The sequence below is a fragment of the Aquarana catesbeiana genome, linkage group LG10 (genome assembly GCF_042186555.1).
Source record: "Aquarana catesbeiana isolate 2022-GZ linkage group LG10, ASM4218655v1, whole genome shotgun sequence".
Lineage (NCBI taxonomy): Eukaryota > Metazoa > Chordata > Amphibia > Anura > Ranidae > Aquarana > Aquarana catesbeiana.
This window is the reverse complement of record NC_133333.1, coordinates 249,280,890-249,299,271: the sequence shown is the minus strand read 5'-3', so window position 1 is coordinate 249,299,271 and position 18,382 is coordinate 249,280,890. Positions and strand designations below refer to the sequence as shown.

The 18,382-nt window shown below is 43.3% G+C and overlaps 1 protein-coding gene across 9 annotated transcripts in view; it reads left to right on the top strand.

Moving 5' to 3' along the window:
* CAMTA1 (calmodulin binding transcription activator 1) overlaps positions 1–18,382 on the top strand; it is a 2,014,371-nt gene that overhangs the window by 1,631,087 nt on the left and 364,902 nt on the right. For all 9 annotated transcript variants that reach the window (XM_073603612.1, XM_073603611.1, XM_073603609.1 and 6 more), the window contains exon 6: positions 1,757–1,910. In XM_073603612.1, coding sequence (XP_073459713.1) covers positions 1,757–1,910 — 154 coding nt within the window. The remainder of the gene's footprint in view (positions 1–1,756; positions 1,911–18,382) is intronic.

The following is an 18,382-nucleotide window of genomic DNA, read 5'->3' as shown; positions in this document are numbered from 1 at the left end:
TGTGGGGACATGTGTGTGAGGACGTGTTTTGGGGACACTATTTTGGGGACTTGTGTGTTTACACTGTGTGGGGACACTAGGCCGGTGATCAGTGTGTAAAAAGCTGTAAAAAACAGCTCATACTCATTGATCACCGGCTGGCTGCAGCGATCCCCTCTCCTCTCCTCACTGGCAACTTCTGTGTTAGGAGAGGAGAGCTGATCGTCTAGCAACCGGCTCTCTATTTACATCATATGACGGCTCTGATTGGACACAACCGTCATGTGAACAGGAGGGCCAATCACAGAGCCCTCCTGCCGATCGGAGATGCGCTGTGTCCGGGTGACACGAGCGCATCAGGATTGTGCCGCAGCGTGCGCGCGCGATCCCCCTCCTTCTGAGGGATGTTCCTGAACTCAGAAAGGGGAAGCTCCCACCTGGCCGTATATGTTCACTGGCTGGGTGGGAAGTAGTTAAAGTCTATGTACAGCATAAAAACAGGACATACAGTATATGGTGCTGTCTGTCACTGGCATTAAAGTAAAACTGAAGGCATTATTTTTTTCCCCCTTTTTCGTTTTAGATAGAGTGGACAGGGATTACAACGTCTGTCAGTTTTTATTGCTGTCTGTGCCCCCGTTAGGGAGATTCACCCTCTCTATTTGTCCTTTTCACCATTTTCACCAAGGGTGGCAGTGATAGAAAATCCCACATTTTGGGTTGACATCAGAATAGGATTAAAGGGGAAATCTTCCAAAGGGGTACTAGTTCTGGTGACCCCAGGGGAGGGATTTCCTCTCATTTCCTCTTTGCCTCTTGGACAAGATGTGAAGGACAAAAAAAATGACAGTGGTTAAAAAAATGTTTTACTTTAGCACAGAAGCTTTTGTTATCCTGAGTTTTTTTTGTTTTGTTTTTTACTTTTGGAAACCTATGTGAATAAAAGCTGACCGTTGTACTTTGGCAGTATTATATGTTTTGTCCTAACTTTTGTAACCACCATTTTTGGTCTGACAATTATTGTAAAGGCTCCTTCTACCCAATAGGAGCACTGTCTTGGTCATAGTGAAGTATTGTCTGGAATCTGTGACAAGTCGTCTCTTGAGAAATGGTTCTATGGTGTAGTTCAGTTTTTTTTCTTCTAAAACATGGTTGTGATAGGATGAGTGCTGGATTTGGTACAACTTTGGTGGTGCACTTTTCCGAATGTGAAAACCCTTCAAAGCGTTTAATGTGAATATACTGTAGTACAGCCATTCTCAACCAGCGTTCTGTGGAACCCTAGTGTTCCTCCAGAGGTTGCTAGGGGTTTCCTGTGCTGTGGCTGATTGAACTCCCAGCTGATGGTGCCTGCATAGTTATGAGTCCAGTGCCACTTAGCAGAGCCAGCTACACAACATCAATAATCCTTTTAGCTGTCTATAAGGGTGGCATACTGACCACGACTGTAAAGCTGGCCATACATGGATCGAAATTCGGCCTGTTCAGCCAGGACCGTACCTGTGTCATCTATGGGCTTCCTAAGGTTTGCCTTCTTCCTAATGACCACCAATGCAAAGGGCATCTTTCCCATTGATCACCATTGAATTGGTCTCCCATTTTTCCCATTGACCACCGATGAATTGGTTCCCTGAGACCTAAAAATTATTTTAGGGGTCCCATTGGGGTAAAAGGGTTGAGAAAGGCTGTTGTAGCATATTAACATTATTTTTTCACTCTCTTTGTAGATCTTATGTGGATGACCTTGAAATAATTTTGCATTACATTTCCTTCCTAGAATCCTGACATCGTATTGGTGCATTACTTGAACGTCCCGGCCATAGAGGACTGCGGAAAGCCATGTGGACCCATTCTCTGTTCTATCAACACAGACAAGAAAGAGTGGGCGAAGTGGACCAAGGAGGAGCTGATAGGCCAGCTGAAACCCATGTGTGAGTAATCGATTTTCTAAACGCTACCTACATACAATGTCATCAGTTATAAATGGTGAGGACTGATACATGAATGTCCAAAATAACTCTTCAAAGAGTCAACTGTACCAACCCCTAGTGACTACAGCCTTGTCCTCATTTCTGTCATCTTTACCCTAAACCTGACCATGTCTGATGGCTTCTGGGGGTTTCTACCCTTTGTGTCGTATTATTACCTTATAGTTTATATTCCCACAAAACCTGCCCTAAACCTGAGTTACCTGACCATGCCTGATGGGCTCCTGGGGGTTTCTACCCTTTGTGCCATATTATAGTTTATATTCCCATAAAACCTGACCTAAACCTGACCATGTCTGATTGGCTCCTGGGGGTTTCTACCCTTTGCGCCACATTAACTTATAGCTTATATTTCCATAAAACCTGACCTAAACCTGACCCTGTCTGATTGGCCCCTGGGGGTTTCTACCCTTTGCACTGTATTAACTTATAGCTTATATTTCCATAAAACCTGACCTAAACCTGACCATGTCTGATTGGCCCCTGGGGGTTTCTACCCTTCGCGCCACATTAACTTATAGCTTATATTTCCATAAAACCTGACCTAAACCTGACCCTGTCTGATTGGCCCCTGGGGGTTTCTACCCTTTGCACTGTATTAACTTATAGCTTATATTTCCATAAAACCTGACCTAAACCTGACCATGTCTGATTGGCCCCTGGGGGTTTCTACCCTTCGCGCCGCATTAACGTATAGCTTATATTCCCATAAAACCTGACCTGAACCTGACCATGTCTGATTGGCTCCTGGGGGTTTCTACCCTTTAAGCTGTAACATTACCGTATAGCTGCAACTTTCCCATAAAAATTGGGAGGATGCTTTTCTCCTATAGAGAAGAATGGTGGAGTCTTGTGGTTGCCCTATTCCATGGCTTATAGTGTGCTGGCCACTGGGACTTTCCGCAGGACAGTGTGCAATACCGAGCTCCTGGCATGTAAGGAGAAAAACACCTGGCCATTGTGCTGAGTTCACATGCTATCGTAATGGCAGCAAATACAAGTTTTGGACCAGCTGAAAGCTCCAAGTTTGTAGGGCGATCATGTGACGTTTCTAAATCAAAAATTGCTCTTTATTGTCTGTATGGCAGCACTTTGTGCAGTGTTAGTTCCATGAGGGATAAGTGTTGTTCATCTAAACAGGACATGTACAATCTTTGTACAATCAATTTCTGATTTACCAAAACAAAGTAATATGAAGACCAACCTAATCTGTCCAATTAATTGGTATCCAATCAGCGGATTTCCCCTCACTTGCTGTTTGGAAAACATTGCCCCCAGAACAGGAAATGAGAGGAAATTTTTAGCTGGCCATACATGCATCGAAATTCAGCCATGACTGAGGACATAAATGTATTATTCCCTTTCTCTACAGCCTCAGCTACACAGATGAATGAATAGGAAGCGCTCTGAGGCTTCCTGCTCATTCACAAACTGAAGCATAGTAAATACAATTTATTATGCTTTAGTGATGAATGGACACAGACGTGATTGGTACCAGTTGCTCACTAGGTTCATTCAGGAAAGGAAGGTGCCAGTGAATGATATCCCCTCTGTGCTGCGGGGGAAAGGGGCACACAGGGGGGCCTGGACAGCAGATGGAAGGGGCGCATGTGCTATAATCAATCCCCTTACAGTGCAGCCAGAGAGAGGGAGAGGAGGTGAAGCTGGCAGCTCTGCAGTGGGAGACAGAAGAGGATGGGTGTCTGCAATAACACAGTACAGCCGGCCCTCCTGCTCAGCAGATGCCTGGGCCCCCCCCTTGGAACTCATGGGGGCTGGCTGTACTGCCTTATCAACGGCTCTGCATGTAAGGGAAGGCTGGTTGTACAGAAGTCGACCTACCGATCAAATTCTGTACAACCAGCCTGTTGGAAACGTTCCACATGATCAGCACCACCACCTATTGCCGGCAGCACTGATCAGTATATTGTAATGGCAGGGAAGTCTCCCCACTGTCAGAATACAAAGTCTCAGCAGGAGGATTTTCCATCCACTTCGAATGTGTGGATGGGGAATAGGGTTGCCACTTTTTCTTCAAGCCAAACCCGAACACTTTAGTGGTGCACAGTAATTATTATTTTTTTTTAGCATACACTATAGGATTGTAACAGACCTGGGACACCTTTGAGAGAGAAGAGAGAGAGAGAAAGAGAGAATAGTAATGTGGCTTGCATAGTGACCCCCCTCACCCTCCTGTCAGGCCCTGTTCCGAGTCCCATTCCTGTCTGAATATCTTGTCCGGGTTTCAGGCGCACTGAAACCTGAATACATGATTTAAAACCCGGTGAATCCAGGACAGGTGGCAACCCCCAATGGGGAATCAAGTAATTTGTTAAACAAAAAAAAGGACTCCTGTATAGGGGTTAGAATATTTCCCCAATTCTATCCAAAACTAAAGAATAAAGTTTATTACACTTTAAAAACGTTCGAAACTGTAGGTGACAACTCATTGGCATCATAGCTGAGCAGGTCCGAATCATCTTTTTTCTGTGATTGGTGCGTACAAACAGTACGGGGACAGGTTTGCCTATCACCCAGGGCAAGCATGCAAAACAATGCACCCCCCGTAATACATACCGTAGAATGGGTGCACCACCTTGTGCCCATTCTTTGCTCCCTTTCTTCTGCTGTAAATGGTTGGCATGGAGTGTGGTGCACTGCCCATGCATGGCCAATCACTTGCTTTCTTGTGGCTAAAAAAGTGGTTGCATATGCATGTTTTGTGTCAGCAGTGGGGGGGATGGGTTGGAGAGAGGGTGTGTTGGATCAGTAGCTGTCAGTGCAGACATGAAGCTGCCACTGATCTGGAGCTTGCATGGATGAGAGCGTGCCTTCCCCTACTTCTGTGCCCTGAGCGGCTGTCCCTTCTGCCCACCCCTTGTCCCAGCCCAGCATACATATGTGGGGTCAGCTGCTTTTTGAAAGTCTGGTACCTTATTGCCTGTACCTTTTAAAGTAAACTTTTAGGGCTCAATTTACCCGTGACCACACCTCCCAACTTTTTGAGATGGGAATGAGGGACACCTATCAGCAAAAGTATGCAGGCATAGGACACACCCCTTGCCACGCCCCCTCAAGGAGAATTGTACAAAAAAACAAGATTGGTTAAACCCACAAGTGCTTTTTTTTACCAATACTATTCCTTTATATTGTCTTTTGGAATTTACAAATGCAGCAATTTAGAAATCAGATGAAAGGTTTAGTGCTGAAAAACCCTTTTTGATAGATAAAAAGTGCATTTTATATACATCTATATAGATCAGACCAATATGAGGGACAAATGAGGAGGAATGAGGCACAGAGGGACATTGCTCCAAATCAGGGACAGTCCCTCGAAATCAGGGACAGTTGGGAGCTATGGCGTATGTTGGAACAGTAGCTGTCAGAGCAGACATGAAGCTGCAGCCCGCTGGTTGCTAGCCACTGATCTGGAGCTTGCATGGATGAGAGGGTGCCTTCCCCTACTTCGGTGCCCTGAGCGGCTGTCCCTTCTGTCCACCCCTTGTCCCGGCCCAGCATTCATATGTGGTTTTTGAACAGCTGCTTTTTGAAAGTCTGGTGTTTACCTTATTGCCTGTAGCTTTTAAAGTAAACTTTTAGGGCTTAGTTTACCTGTGGCCGCAGGCTTAATGCCTGGAAGCATCTTACATTGTTTTTTGGGAAGCACCCCAGGATAACCAAGATCCAAAAATTTTGTAGTATACAAACTGAAATTACATATGTTTTTTGTGCTTTGATAAGCAAATTAGATACTGTTCTCAAGCATCAGATGGCTTTTTCCAGGTACAGATTCTACTGTGAAGCCTGTCCCTGCTCCTCACATGGGTGATAATCTTGAAAGATGTAGCTGCACACTGTATATATGCAGCATTCTCAAAAAAATGTAATTGATCCAGATGGTCATGTATCCCCCCCCCGGATCCTATCACTTTGGCATGTTTCTCCAAAATTTTCGACTTAAAGTGTTTGTAAACAATCACCTTGTAAAACAACCCATTCAGTTTAAAATAGAAATGAAAGGCAAACCATTTTTTTATAGATATAAAAATACATCATAAATACATTTTTTTCCTGTTTTTTAAGTGATCACATTCCCTTTGTTCTTAGCAGCATAAGATCTGGGGGAAGGAGAAGCAGCAGCACACTGAGCTTTCCAGTGAGTGAATGGATTTGCAGAGGGGGCGTGTCAGAACAAGTCTGATCATCGGAGGAGAGCACACTGAGTTCCCAGTACAGCTAGAGAACTGACCACGATGTGTTCTTCTGCTTAGTGTGGTCAGTGTTTAACAGGATATCAGGAACCATGAATCAGACCGAGACAGAAGTATAGTTAAATCACACTTGTTTATTATTAATAATAATAATAATAATAATAATAATAAGGTAAACAGAGTAAGCGTAGTCAAACAAGCCAGAGTTCAGTAACTGGATCGGGTAGTCAGCCAAGCAAATGTCAGAGAGCCAGAGATAAACATAGTAGTACAGCATGCAGGATCAGGAGCCAGAAGGAACGTCAAGTTCCAGTCTTCAACAGGAACGCAGGAGAAAGTCTTTGTGATGTTGACAAAGGCGAAGGCAGAGATCAAGTGAGCTGGACGACTTTAAGTAGGCAGGACTGACGAGCAGAATCAACAACAGCTGGGTAACTGTGGAGAGAGATAGGAGCTGGCAATTAGCCGACAGCTGAGCGGCCAGCTCAGAGAAGGAAGGGCTGAGCCAAGCCCTGACACAGGAAAGCAGAGGGACTGGCAGGAACAACAGGGGTTTCACATAAAGGAAGCAACACAAAGAGAACAGGAGACTTTCTCATACAAGTACATGGTACAGCAAGCAGGGTCTTCTCTCGTTTTTTGAAGGCCTTGGACACATACAGAGTGCTGCTACATTTTTCATAAAATTTGAAAAAAACATCTCCCAAAGAAAAGACTCATCTGTCCCACTGTCCTAGCTATCGATCTTTGACCCGTTGAAGAGCTAAAGCTTGCCCAAGAATATATAGCATACAATTCTTTCAGAAGTGTTGAATGCTTGGTCCCCCCTGCACTCTGTAGCTCCATCCATCCATCCATCCAGTGCAGCCTTTCTCATTCTTTTTAACAAAGATGATTCCTTGGAATAACTCTCTGGTCTCAGAGAACCCATGCTAAAAATTACTATATCCAAAACTCATGATACATTAGTGTGATGGTCAGTCAGAAGAATGATCCTTAGGCCCCTTTCACACGGGACGGATCCGTGTTGATCCGCCCCGTGAACATCCGCTGCTCAGCGGGGATCGCTCCGTTTTCCCCAGCTGAGCCGGCGGATGACAGGGCGGGACCTGCACACTGTGCAGGGACCACCCTGTCAGATCTCCGCTCTCCCCTATGGGGGATCGGAGGAACACGGACCCCATAGGGGAGAAAAATAGGATTTTCTTCCGTCTGCAGAATCGGACGAGAGCGGTTCCGGATGACATCGGGTGTTAGCGGATGTACATCCGCTGACACCCGCTATCCCATAGGGATGCATGTATGTCCGTATTTCATCCGAAAACGGATGGATGAAATACGGACATACGGTCCGCATGTGTGAAAGGGGCCTTACACGTGTGGTTATTGGCTAGAATTACCCCTTCCAGATACAGGGGGTCCCCGACTTACGAACATCCGAGTTGCGAACAACCCCTACTTACGAACGGGGCCCGAATGACGTCACTGCTGGCCGAATCTTCCTCTCCTGAGCCTTTCCTCTGTTCCTGGCTTGGCTGCGGGTCCCCTTTGTTCTCCTGCCTGCCCATCCACAGGCCTGGTATGGTCCGGTGGCCTGCCAGGCCGCTAAAACTGCCCGTCGTGGCCGAGGCCTTGTGCAGCCTACGAAGCCTCCAGGATCCCCGGTCTTTCCTACGCCGCTGCCCCGCGAGGGTGCACCGCGGCCCGCCGCCCGGCCGGCCGGCCTGCCTGGCCTCTGATGGCTGCTTTCACCATCCATCTCCTTGCTGTGCCATACAGTGAAAATAGTGAGAGGGGAGAGCTGTGCTCAGCTGCCCTCCTGGACTCCTGTTTTGGAGGTGACAGGGTCAATAAAGAGAACCTGTCACCTCCAATTGCTATCACATAGGGGATTGTTTCCTCCTGTGTGATAGCAATAAAGTTAAGTGAAAAAAAAATTGATAAAAAAAAATAAAAATAAGAAATACAGTAATAATTAAATTAATAAAATAAAAAAAATAATTAAAAAAAGTAAAGAATAAGAAAAATAATATTAAAAATAAGAAAATTATACAAAAATTTAAAAAAAGTAAACGACAAGCTACAAATAAATACAAATAAAAAAAGTGATTAAAAAGTAAAAAAATACAATATACAAAACATATTTGAACTAACCATGCCGCCTCTGCCATCCGGTTGCCTTTCTCTGTTGATTTGGGTTTACATCCTGTCTCTGAGACTAGATTTGCACTTAAAAAAGGTACTGTTCCGACTTACAAACAAATTCGACTTAAGAACAAACCTACAGTCCCTATCCTGTTCGTAACCCGGGGACCCCCTGTAGTTCAAAAGATCAATGGTGTCATTAAGAGCTTATCTTAGAGGCAGAAATTGCTCATTGCTCAAGGAACCCCTGGCAACCCCTGGAGGAACCCTAATGTGAAAACGCTGTGTTAGTGATTACTGTGTACTGTCTGGAAATAGGGGCCAGCAGATGGAACTGTAGTGTAAGGGCACATATGTGTCCAGTGTAATTCCCTAATCTAGCCACAGTATGGCCCTAGAAGACCACTTGTATTACTAGGCAGTGCAGGTGCTGTAGGAGCCACTAGAGATCCCAGGTTGTAAGATACCAGTGATTAGAAGCATCACTGCCAGCTCTGCATTTGGCAGCAGTGGGGCACCTTGGGTAGAGGGCTACAGCAATAGTTTTGGTAAAGGTGCCACCAAGGGATCATCATGGGAAGTGTCTGATGACCAGGCTACGACAAAATGTAGGCTGTAAGGCTCTGTCTCTGAGAGCTCCTCCTTTGGGGTGGGGGAAGCATAGGAAGAAAGGTAAAGGACTTTTGGGATTATTTTCATCTGCTGTCCAGGTATGCAGGACTCTGGATAACCTCTATAAAGGTGCCTCAACACACACTCCCTCTCCATAATTATCAAATGTCACCTGGGACCAGGACAACTAATCATGTGTATACGGATTTCATTACTTGTTCAGTAAAGCATCGAAAAAGGCCTTCCGATCATGGTCTCCTCCTCCTCTTAACCTCTATTGGGTCTCAGGCTTGTGTCAGTGTGGGGTGCTGAGGGACCCATTTTTGTAAGGGCTGTAGTGGGTTTATGGAAACCTAGCTAGACAAAATTGGTCAAACCAGGCCAGTTGTCCCCAAAGGGGCATGCAATGAAAGCTTCCAGAGTCCCCAGATACTCCAAGGAGTCCCATGCCTGAAGTATCTCAGGGTGCTTTCATGGACAATAAAAAGAAAACAATCAGCGCACACAAATGAGAAAAATAAGCAAATGACAATTGCAGGCTGAACACCAAAAGGCAAACCACAACACCTAAAAACATCAATATAAAAAGTAGAGAGGTGCAGCGCAATAATAAAAGTCCATACACTAAAAATTAATGTATTGTCCACCACGTGATAAATGAGGAGATTTCAGATGTTGTGACCAAAGTTCATAGTGAAAAAATCCTCCACTGTCAATATAATGCACTCTTACCAGATAAAATGGACCATTTGAATGAACAAATGATCAAACACACTGGTTACCCACATGAGGGGTGAGGAAGATGAATAGATCCAGCAGCAAAGATGGAGAACTCCAAAAATGACTCAAGGGTCAAACGAGGCTCATCAGATAGTCAGATACAGAATCCAGCTGATGGATCTGTAAAGACATCCAGGTCCCAAACGAAGACGAAGAACTACGTCCAGATCTTGGTATCAAAGCATCTTGGGTAACTCCATATGTAGAGGAAACAGCTCACTCCAAGAAATGGCACTTCTTGTATAAATGGCACTCTGCAGTCACATTTTCCACAGTCCACAGTGCAGGGGCGGATCCAGAGTTTAGTCTCGGGAGGAGCACTGCCAGAATGTGCTTTCATGGACAATCCTGTGTCCAAAGTATCTCAGGGCGCTTCCATTCATTGCCAGGCATGAATGGATTAAGTGTACATGGAGTGATCATGCAACCCTGCTTGTGGAACCCCACCATTACCCAACAGAACCACAGAATGCAGATGGGGGGGGGGGGATTTGACACATTACTTCAGAAATGTCAGATGTTGAAGATTCTTCTGCAATTTTTAGCTTTTCAGTGCGAAGATCAACAGCACAGGCAGTGGGACGGATGAGTATTTAGTCTTGTCTTCCTTTAACTCCACATATACTTTTCATAAGCCTATAGAAATGTTTTCTGTTCAGAGTTCTTTCTTAGCTTCATTAGCTACAAGGAAGCTATTTACTTCCATAAGAAATCCCATATACTGAAAGTGATCCTTTCAACTCAAATGGCCATATTGATGGTTTAATAACCACTTCCACTGGAATATTCAATGCGGCTGAAGTTGGGTACCTTGTCTAGTATAAGGAACGCTTCAATGGCTTTCACTACACAAAGCCAACACAGTGAGCTGAATTTTAATGCTGACGGCAAAACAGCATGCAGAGAGACACACAGCTTGTAGACAAACTACTTTGTAGAACAATGTAACAAAAAAAAAAAAAAATCTGGAATAAATTAAATTGCCAGCGAACTTAATCATTAAGGTTTGAAAGAGGAAGAAAAATCCATAGCATTATTAGGGCCCGGTAAATATATGCAGAAGAAGGAGTAGAGAGTGGAAAGGAGATCGCCTCGGGTGTCTGGATTATGTTAGAATTGGGAAAGTTCTGTGCAATATTGTCTTAAAGGTCCTGTAAGAGTTATCTTGGCATGAATGTTTTCTCGTACCAGTATTTCTTTCCATAAGTATGATCGTTTTTGGTGCAGAGGGTCGTGACTGATAAGATGCAAGTTTTGCACACAATGGGTTTATGTTTACATAAGGAAGAGTTTGTGAGACAGCACACAGGTTTAATGGAAGGGTTAGTATTAGGCGTACCGAGACAGCTAGTGTTGGAATTACAGGGAGATATAGTGTTAGGGTTACTGGGAGAGTTAATGTTAGAGTTATAGGGAGGGTTGGTATTTGGGTTATAGGGAGGGTTAGTGTTATGCAGTGTACACACGGACGGACTTTTCGACCGGACTGGTCTGACGGGACAAATCCGTCGGACAATCTGACCGTGTGTGGGCTCCAACGGACCTGCAGCGGACTTTTTCGGTCGAAAATCAGACGGACTTTAGATTTGGAACACGTTTCAAATCTTTCCGACGGACTCGAGTCCAGTTGAAAAATCCGCTCGTCTGTATGCTAGTCCGACGGACGAAAACCGACGCTAGGGCAGCTATTGGCTACTGGCTATCAACTTCCTTATTCTAGTCCGGGCGTACGCCATCATGTACGAATCCGTCGAACTTTGGTGTGATCGTGTGTGTGTAAGTCCGTTAGTTCGAAAGTCCGTCGGAAGTCCGTCAAAAGTCCGTTGGAAAGACCGTCGGACCTTTGATGCCGAAAAGTCCGCCCGTGTGTATACGGCATTAGGCTTATTTGGAGAGTTGTGCCGCGTACACACGGACAGAAAGAGTCCGATGTGAGCTTATCATCGTAAATTCCGACCGTGTGTATGCCCCATCGGACTTTTTCCGCCGAAAATTCATCTGGACTTAGATAGTGAACATGTTCTATATTTTTCCAACGGAAAAAATTACTATCAGAAAAAAAAAGCTCGTCTGTATGCTGTTCCAACGCACCAAAAACGACGCATGATCTGAAACAAGTACGAGACGGAAGCTATTGGCTACTGGCTATTGAACTTCCATTTTCTAGTCCAGTCGTACGTGTTGTACGTCACCGCGTTCTGGACGGTCGGAATTTGGTGTGACCATGTGTATGTAAGACAGCTTGAGCGGAATTCCATCGGAACTCGGTCGGAAAAACCTTCAGAGTTTATTCCAAAGGGAAAATCGTGTGTACAGGGCATAAGTGTTATGCCCTGTACACACGGTCGGACCTTCCGATGGAATATGTGCGATCGGAGCTTGTTGTCGGAAATTCCGACCGTGTGTGGGCTCCATCGGACTTTTTCCAACGGAATTTCCAACACACAAAGTTTGAGAGCAGGCTATAAAATTTTCCGACAACAAAATCCGTTCGCGTAAATTCCGACCGTGTGTGGACAATACCGACGCACAAAGTGCCATGCATGCGCAGAATAAATTAGGAGACAAAAGCTATTGGCTACTGTCCCGTTTATAGTCCTGACATATGTGTTTTACGTCACCGCGTTCAGAACGATCGGATTTTCTGACAACTTTGTGCGACCGTGTGTATGCAAAACAAGTTTGAGCCAACATCCATGGATTTTGTTGTCGGAATGTCCGATCGTGTGTACAGACATTAGGGTTATAGGAAAGGGTTGGTTTTGGGGTTACAGGGAGGGTTAGTGTTAAGCTTAATTGGTGATCTAGCGTTAGGGTTATCAGGAAGGTTAATGTTAGGGTTACAGGAAGGGATAGTGTTAGGATTACAGGGAGGGTTAGTGTTAGGGGCATAGGGAGGGTTAGTGTTAGGCTTACTAGGAGAGTTACTGCTATGGGTAGGATAAGTGTTAAAGCCTAAGTAAAGATAAAAAAAAATCAGCACACAGGACTGTAATTACTATTGATGTGATATGTCCCTTGTGCTGATGGCTCCTGCTTTAGTTAAAGTCTTCCTCCTTTGAACCCCCCCACCTCCATCGTTGCCACCACAATCGTTTGGAGTACGGGTGGTGGATTGGTTAATAGCGCTGAAGGACCTGTCGTATTCATTCATCAAGAGTGGCAACTATGCATGCCCTTTCCACCACCCCCAATTATAGAAACTGTACTATAACCATAACTAGACCTTTTATTCATCCACCCATCCTTCATTCATAGATCTCAATTCACTCATTCATGAAAGCCATAGTACAGCCTCCTTGAATGGAGGAAGTCCATGACTACATATATATATATATATACAGTTGTGCTTATAAGTTTTACCCTGGCAGAATGTATGATTTCTTGGCCATTTTTCAGAGAATATGTTGAATATGTTGAATGATAACACAAAAACATTTCTTTCACTCATGGTTAGTGTTTGGCTGAAGGCATTTATTATCAATCAACTGTGTTTACTCTTTTTAAATCATAATGACAACAGAAACTACCCAAATGACCCTGATCAAAAGTTTACATACCCTGGTGATTTTGGCCTGATAACATGCACACAATTTGACACAAAGGGGTTTGAATGGCTATTAAAGGTAACCATCCTCACCTGTGATCTGTTTGCTTGTAATTAGTGTGTGTGTATTAAAGGTCAATGAGTTTCTGGACTCCTGACAGACCCTTGCATCTTTCATCCAGTGCTGCACTGACATTTCTGGATTCTGAGTCATGGGGAAAGCAAAAGAATTGTCAAAGGATCTGCGGGAAAAGGTAGTTGAACTGTATAAAACAGGAAAGGGATATAAAAAGATATCCAAGGAATTGAGAATGCCAATCAGCAGTGTTCAAACACTAATCAAGTAGTGGAAAATGAGAGGTTCTGTTGAAACCAAACCACTGTCAGGTAGACCAACTAAAATTTCAGCCACAACTGCCGGGAAAATTGTTCGGGATGCAAAGAAAAACCCGCAAATAACTTCAGGTGAAATACAGGACTCTCTGAAAACATGTGGTGTGGCTGTTTCAAGATGCACAATAAGGAGGCACTTGAAGAAAGATGGGCAGCATGGTCGATTTTGCCAGAAGAAAGCCATTACTACGCAAATGCCACAAAGTATCCCACTTACAATATGCCAAACAGCACAGAGACAAGCCTCAAACCTTCTGTCACAAAGTCATTTGGAGTGATGAGACCAAAATGTAGCTTTTTAGCAACAACCATAAACACTACATTTGGAGAGGAGTCAACAAGGCCAATGATGAAAGGTCCACCATTCCTACTGTGGAACACGGAGGTGGATCACTGATGTTTTGGGGATGTGTGAGCTACAAAGTCACAGGAAATTTGGTCAAAATTGATGACAAGATGAATGCAGTATGTTATCAAAAAATACTGGAGGAACATTTGCATTCATCAGCCAGGAAGCTGCGCATGGGACGTACTTGGACATTCCAACATGACAATGATCCAAAACACAAGGCCAAGTCCACCTGTCATTGGCTACAGCAGAATAAAGTGAAGGTTCTGGAGTGGCCATCTCAGTCTCCTGACCTCAATATCATTGAGCCACTCTGGGGAAATCTCAAATGTGCAGTTCATGCAAGACAGCCCAAGAAATTACAGGAACCAAGAGGAATGGGCAGCTTTACCATCTGAGAAGATAAAGAGCCTCATCCACAAATACCACAAAAGACTTCAAGCTGTCATTGATGTTAAAGGGGGCAAAATACACGGTATTAAGAACTGGGGTATGTAAACTTTTGATCAGGGTCATTTGGGTAGTTTCTGTTGTCATTATGATTTAAAAAGAGTAAACACAGTTGATTGATAATAAATGGCTTCATATTGATGCTACTAATAGTAAAGCTACAATAAAGTACCGTCGTCCTGTACATTTGAGAAAAACAATAGACAGAAGATCTTAGGCGACTGTGGACTTTTATGGTACGGTAAGGACTTACATACACTTTTAAAAATATATATAAATAAATGGCTTCAGCCAAACACTAACCATGAGTGAAAGAAAAGTTTTTGTGTTATCATTTATATTCTCTGAAAAATGGCCAAGAAATCATAAATTCTGCCAGGGTATGTAAACTTATGAGCACAACTGTATATATATATATATATATATATATATATATATATATATATATATATATACTGTATAGTAGTTGTACTCATAGGTTTACATAAATGGAATTTGTAATATGGACTACTTTTTAAGAAAACATAATGGCCACTCAAGAACCTTAACTTTTTGCTGAAGCCCTGAAGGGTTGACTTGTGTCAGATCATTGTCATGTTGGCAAGTCCAAGTGTGTTTCATACGCAGCTTTTGGGCTGATGAATGTAAATTATCCTTCAATATTTTCTGATAATGGGAGGCATTCATCTTGCCATCAGTTTTGACGAAATTCCCTGTAACGCTGTAACCCCCAAAAACAGCAGAGATCACCTCCATGCTTCATAGTTGGGATGATGTGCTTCTCTTCATAGGCCAAGTTGACTCCCCTCCAAATATAGCTTCTAATGTGGTGACAATAAAGTTCAATTTTGGTCTCATCACTCCAAATGATTTTATATCAGAAGCTTTGGGGCTCCTTCGTTTGGTGTATTGAAAGTGGGTTGTTTTGGTGCAACAAAAATAGCCTTTTACGAATTCTACTGGGGATATGTTAACTTATGAGCAGGAAAATAATTGATATATAACAACAGGTAGCTTTATTGGAGGGGATATACAGTATGTGTGTGTATGTAAATATATACTGTATATATACTGTGTGTGTATATATATATAGAGAGAGAGAGAGTATATACTGTACATATTCACTTTTATATTATCTTTAAGAAAACTACCTATTGCTAACCAAACTTAATGCTTTTTTTTAACTTTAGCACTTTGTCTGTCTGCTTTTAAAGTCGTATCCCTCCAGACAAACACTCAGCACTGTATCATGAATAAATGTAAAAAAGGAGCTTAGTTTACAGGGTACGGCCATCAAAGAGGACCTCCCTCCCTCCATATTACACCTGAATAGAGGCGATGCGACTGCTGGAGGCACAAGGCTGTTCTCCCCTTCCATGGCGGAGATGAAACGTTTGTGGCGGCCGGTTGTCACCCCTGACAGTCGTATTCCAGAGTCACAGCTGAATAACCTGACAAGCATAATGTATTCATGTATTCAGGCCGAGGACACAATTGTCGGTATATTCTGACGCCCAGGAGTCAGGACACAGATTGTATTCTCATCAGTGCAGGTTCTGCAGGAAGAGTGCGCACAGAGATTCATTTAGCTGGAAGTTACAGATAATAAAAGAAGCAGAATTGTGATTGCAGACTGAGAGAAACCGAGGATAGAAGTTATTTTATCTAGGTGTAAAATCTATCTATCTATCTATCTATCTATCTATCTATCTATCTATCTATCTATCTATCTATCTATCTATCTATCTATCTATCTATCTCCTGTCTTCCTTTTTATGTTCCAGTTTCCCTTTCTTTTTTTTATTTCTTTCCCTCCCCCCTTCCTTTTCTGCTCCCTTCATTCTCTTTCTTCTGCTTACTTTTGTCCTCTCTATAACTTCCCTTCACCTTTCTCCCTTCCTTCCTTTATTGCTTCCTTTCTTCCTCCTTTTCTTTTTTCTTTTCCTTTCTTTTCTTTTTTTCTTTTTTCATTTTCTATACATCTGTCTCTCTCGACCTTTTCTTCTTACCCTCTTCTCCCCTTTCTTCTTTACTTTCCTTTCCCCTTCCCTTTTCGTTGCCTTCATTCTCTTCCTTCTGCTTACTTTTTGTCCTCTCTGTAATTTCCCTTTACCCACCTACCTACCTTCCTTTCCTTTTTTCTCAAACTATTTTTCTTGAATCTTGAATTTTTCTATACATCTGCCTCCCTCCACCTTTCCTTTCTTCTTATCCTCTCCTCCCCTTTCTCTTTCTTGCCCTCTTTTCCTTTTCCTTCCTTCCTTCCTTCCTTCCTTCCTTCCTTCCTTCCTTCCTTCCTTCCTTCCTTCCTTCCTTCCTTCCTTCCTTCCTTCCTTCCTTCCTTTCTTCCCTCCCTTCCTTCCTTCCTTCCTTCCTTCCTTCCTTCCTTCCTTCCTTCCTTCCTTCCTTCCTACCTTCCTTCCTTCCTTCCTCCCTCCTGTCGGTCCTTCATTTCCTATCCTTTTTTCTCTTTTGTTTTTCTAGAACATCTCTATACATCTGCTTCCCTCCACCTCTCCTTCCTTCCTGTCATCTCCTCCCCCTTCTTCTTTATTTTCCTTTCCCCTTCCTTTTTTGCTCCCTTCATTCTCTTCCTTCTGCTTACTTTTATCCTCTCTATAACTACCCTTCACCCACCTTTCCTTTCTTCCTATCCTCCCCTTTCTTTTCGCTTCTTTTCTTTCCTTTTTTTTCTCATTTCTTTTTCTTGAACTTTTCCATACATCTGCCCCCTCCACCTTTCCTCTATTCCTATCCTCTCCTCCCCTTTCTTTTCTTCTCTTCTTTTCCCCTTCCTTTTTTCCCCTTCCTTCCTCCCTCCTGTCTGTCCTTCTTTCCTTTCACTTCCTTTTTTCTCATTTCTTTTTCTTGAACTTTTCTATACATCTGCTCCCCTCCACCTTTCCTCTATTACTATCCTCCCCTCCCCTATCTTTTCTTCTCTTTTTTTCCTTTCCTCTTCCTTTTTTTTCTCCCTTCATTCTTTTCCTTCTGTTTACTTTTGTCCTCTCTCTAACTTCCATCCATCTTTCTCCCTTCCTTCTTTTATTGCTTCCTTTCTTTCTCCTTTTCTTTTTTTTTCTTTTTTCTTTTGGTATACATCTGTCTCCCTCCACTTTTCCTTCTTATCTTCTCCTCCTCTTTCTTCTTTATTTTCCTTTCCCTTTCCTTTTTTGCTGCCTTTATTCTCTTTCTTCTGCTTACTTGTGTCCTCTCTGTAACCTTCCTTCCTTCCTTCCTTCCTTCCTTCCTTCCTTCCTTCCTTCCTTCCTTCCTTCCTTCCTTCCTTCCTTCCTTCCTTCCTTCCTTCCTTCCTTCCTTCCTTCCTCCCTCTCTCCCTTTACTTTACTTTACTTTCCTTTTTTATCTCTCCTTTTTATTGAACATTTCTATAGATCTGCCTCACTCCACCTTTCTTTCCTTCCTATCCCCTCCTCCCTTTCTTTTCTTTTCCTTCTCCCTTCATTCTCTTCCTTTTGTTTACTTTTGTCCTCTCTTTAACTTCCCTTCACCTTTCTCGCTTCCTGTCTTTATTGCTTCCTTCCTCCTTTTCTTTTCTTTTTCAGTACAACACATTTTAATAACATTTTTTTTTTTTTTTGAAAAATATTTATTGAGTTTTCACAATGACCAAATAGATACAAACATTAGTTACAGAACTGAAGAGCCTTAAGGCCCGGTTCACACTGCTGCGATGCCAGACATTGCATGTGATTCGCAGCGCACTGCTGTTGACATCACATGCGATGTCTGTGCTGTGCGATTTCGGCCATACAGATAGTATGGCTGATATCGCACCGAATTCGGTCCAAACACGCACAGGACCCTTTTTTTTGTTTGGACCAGAATCGGATCACACGGGTGTTAACACCTGGGCGATCCTATTCATCTCCGAACTGTCAGTTCACAGTGCGATATGAAAGCTGAA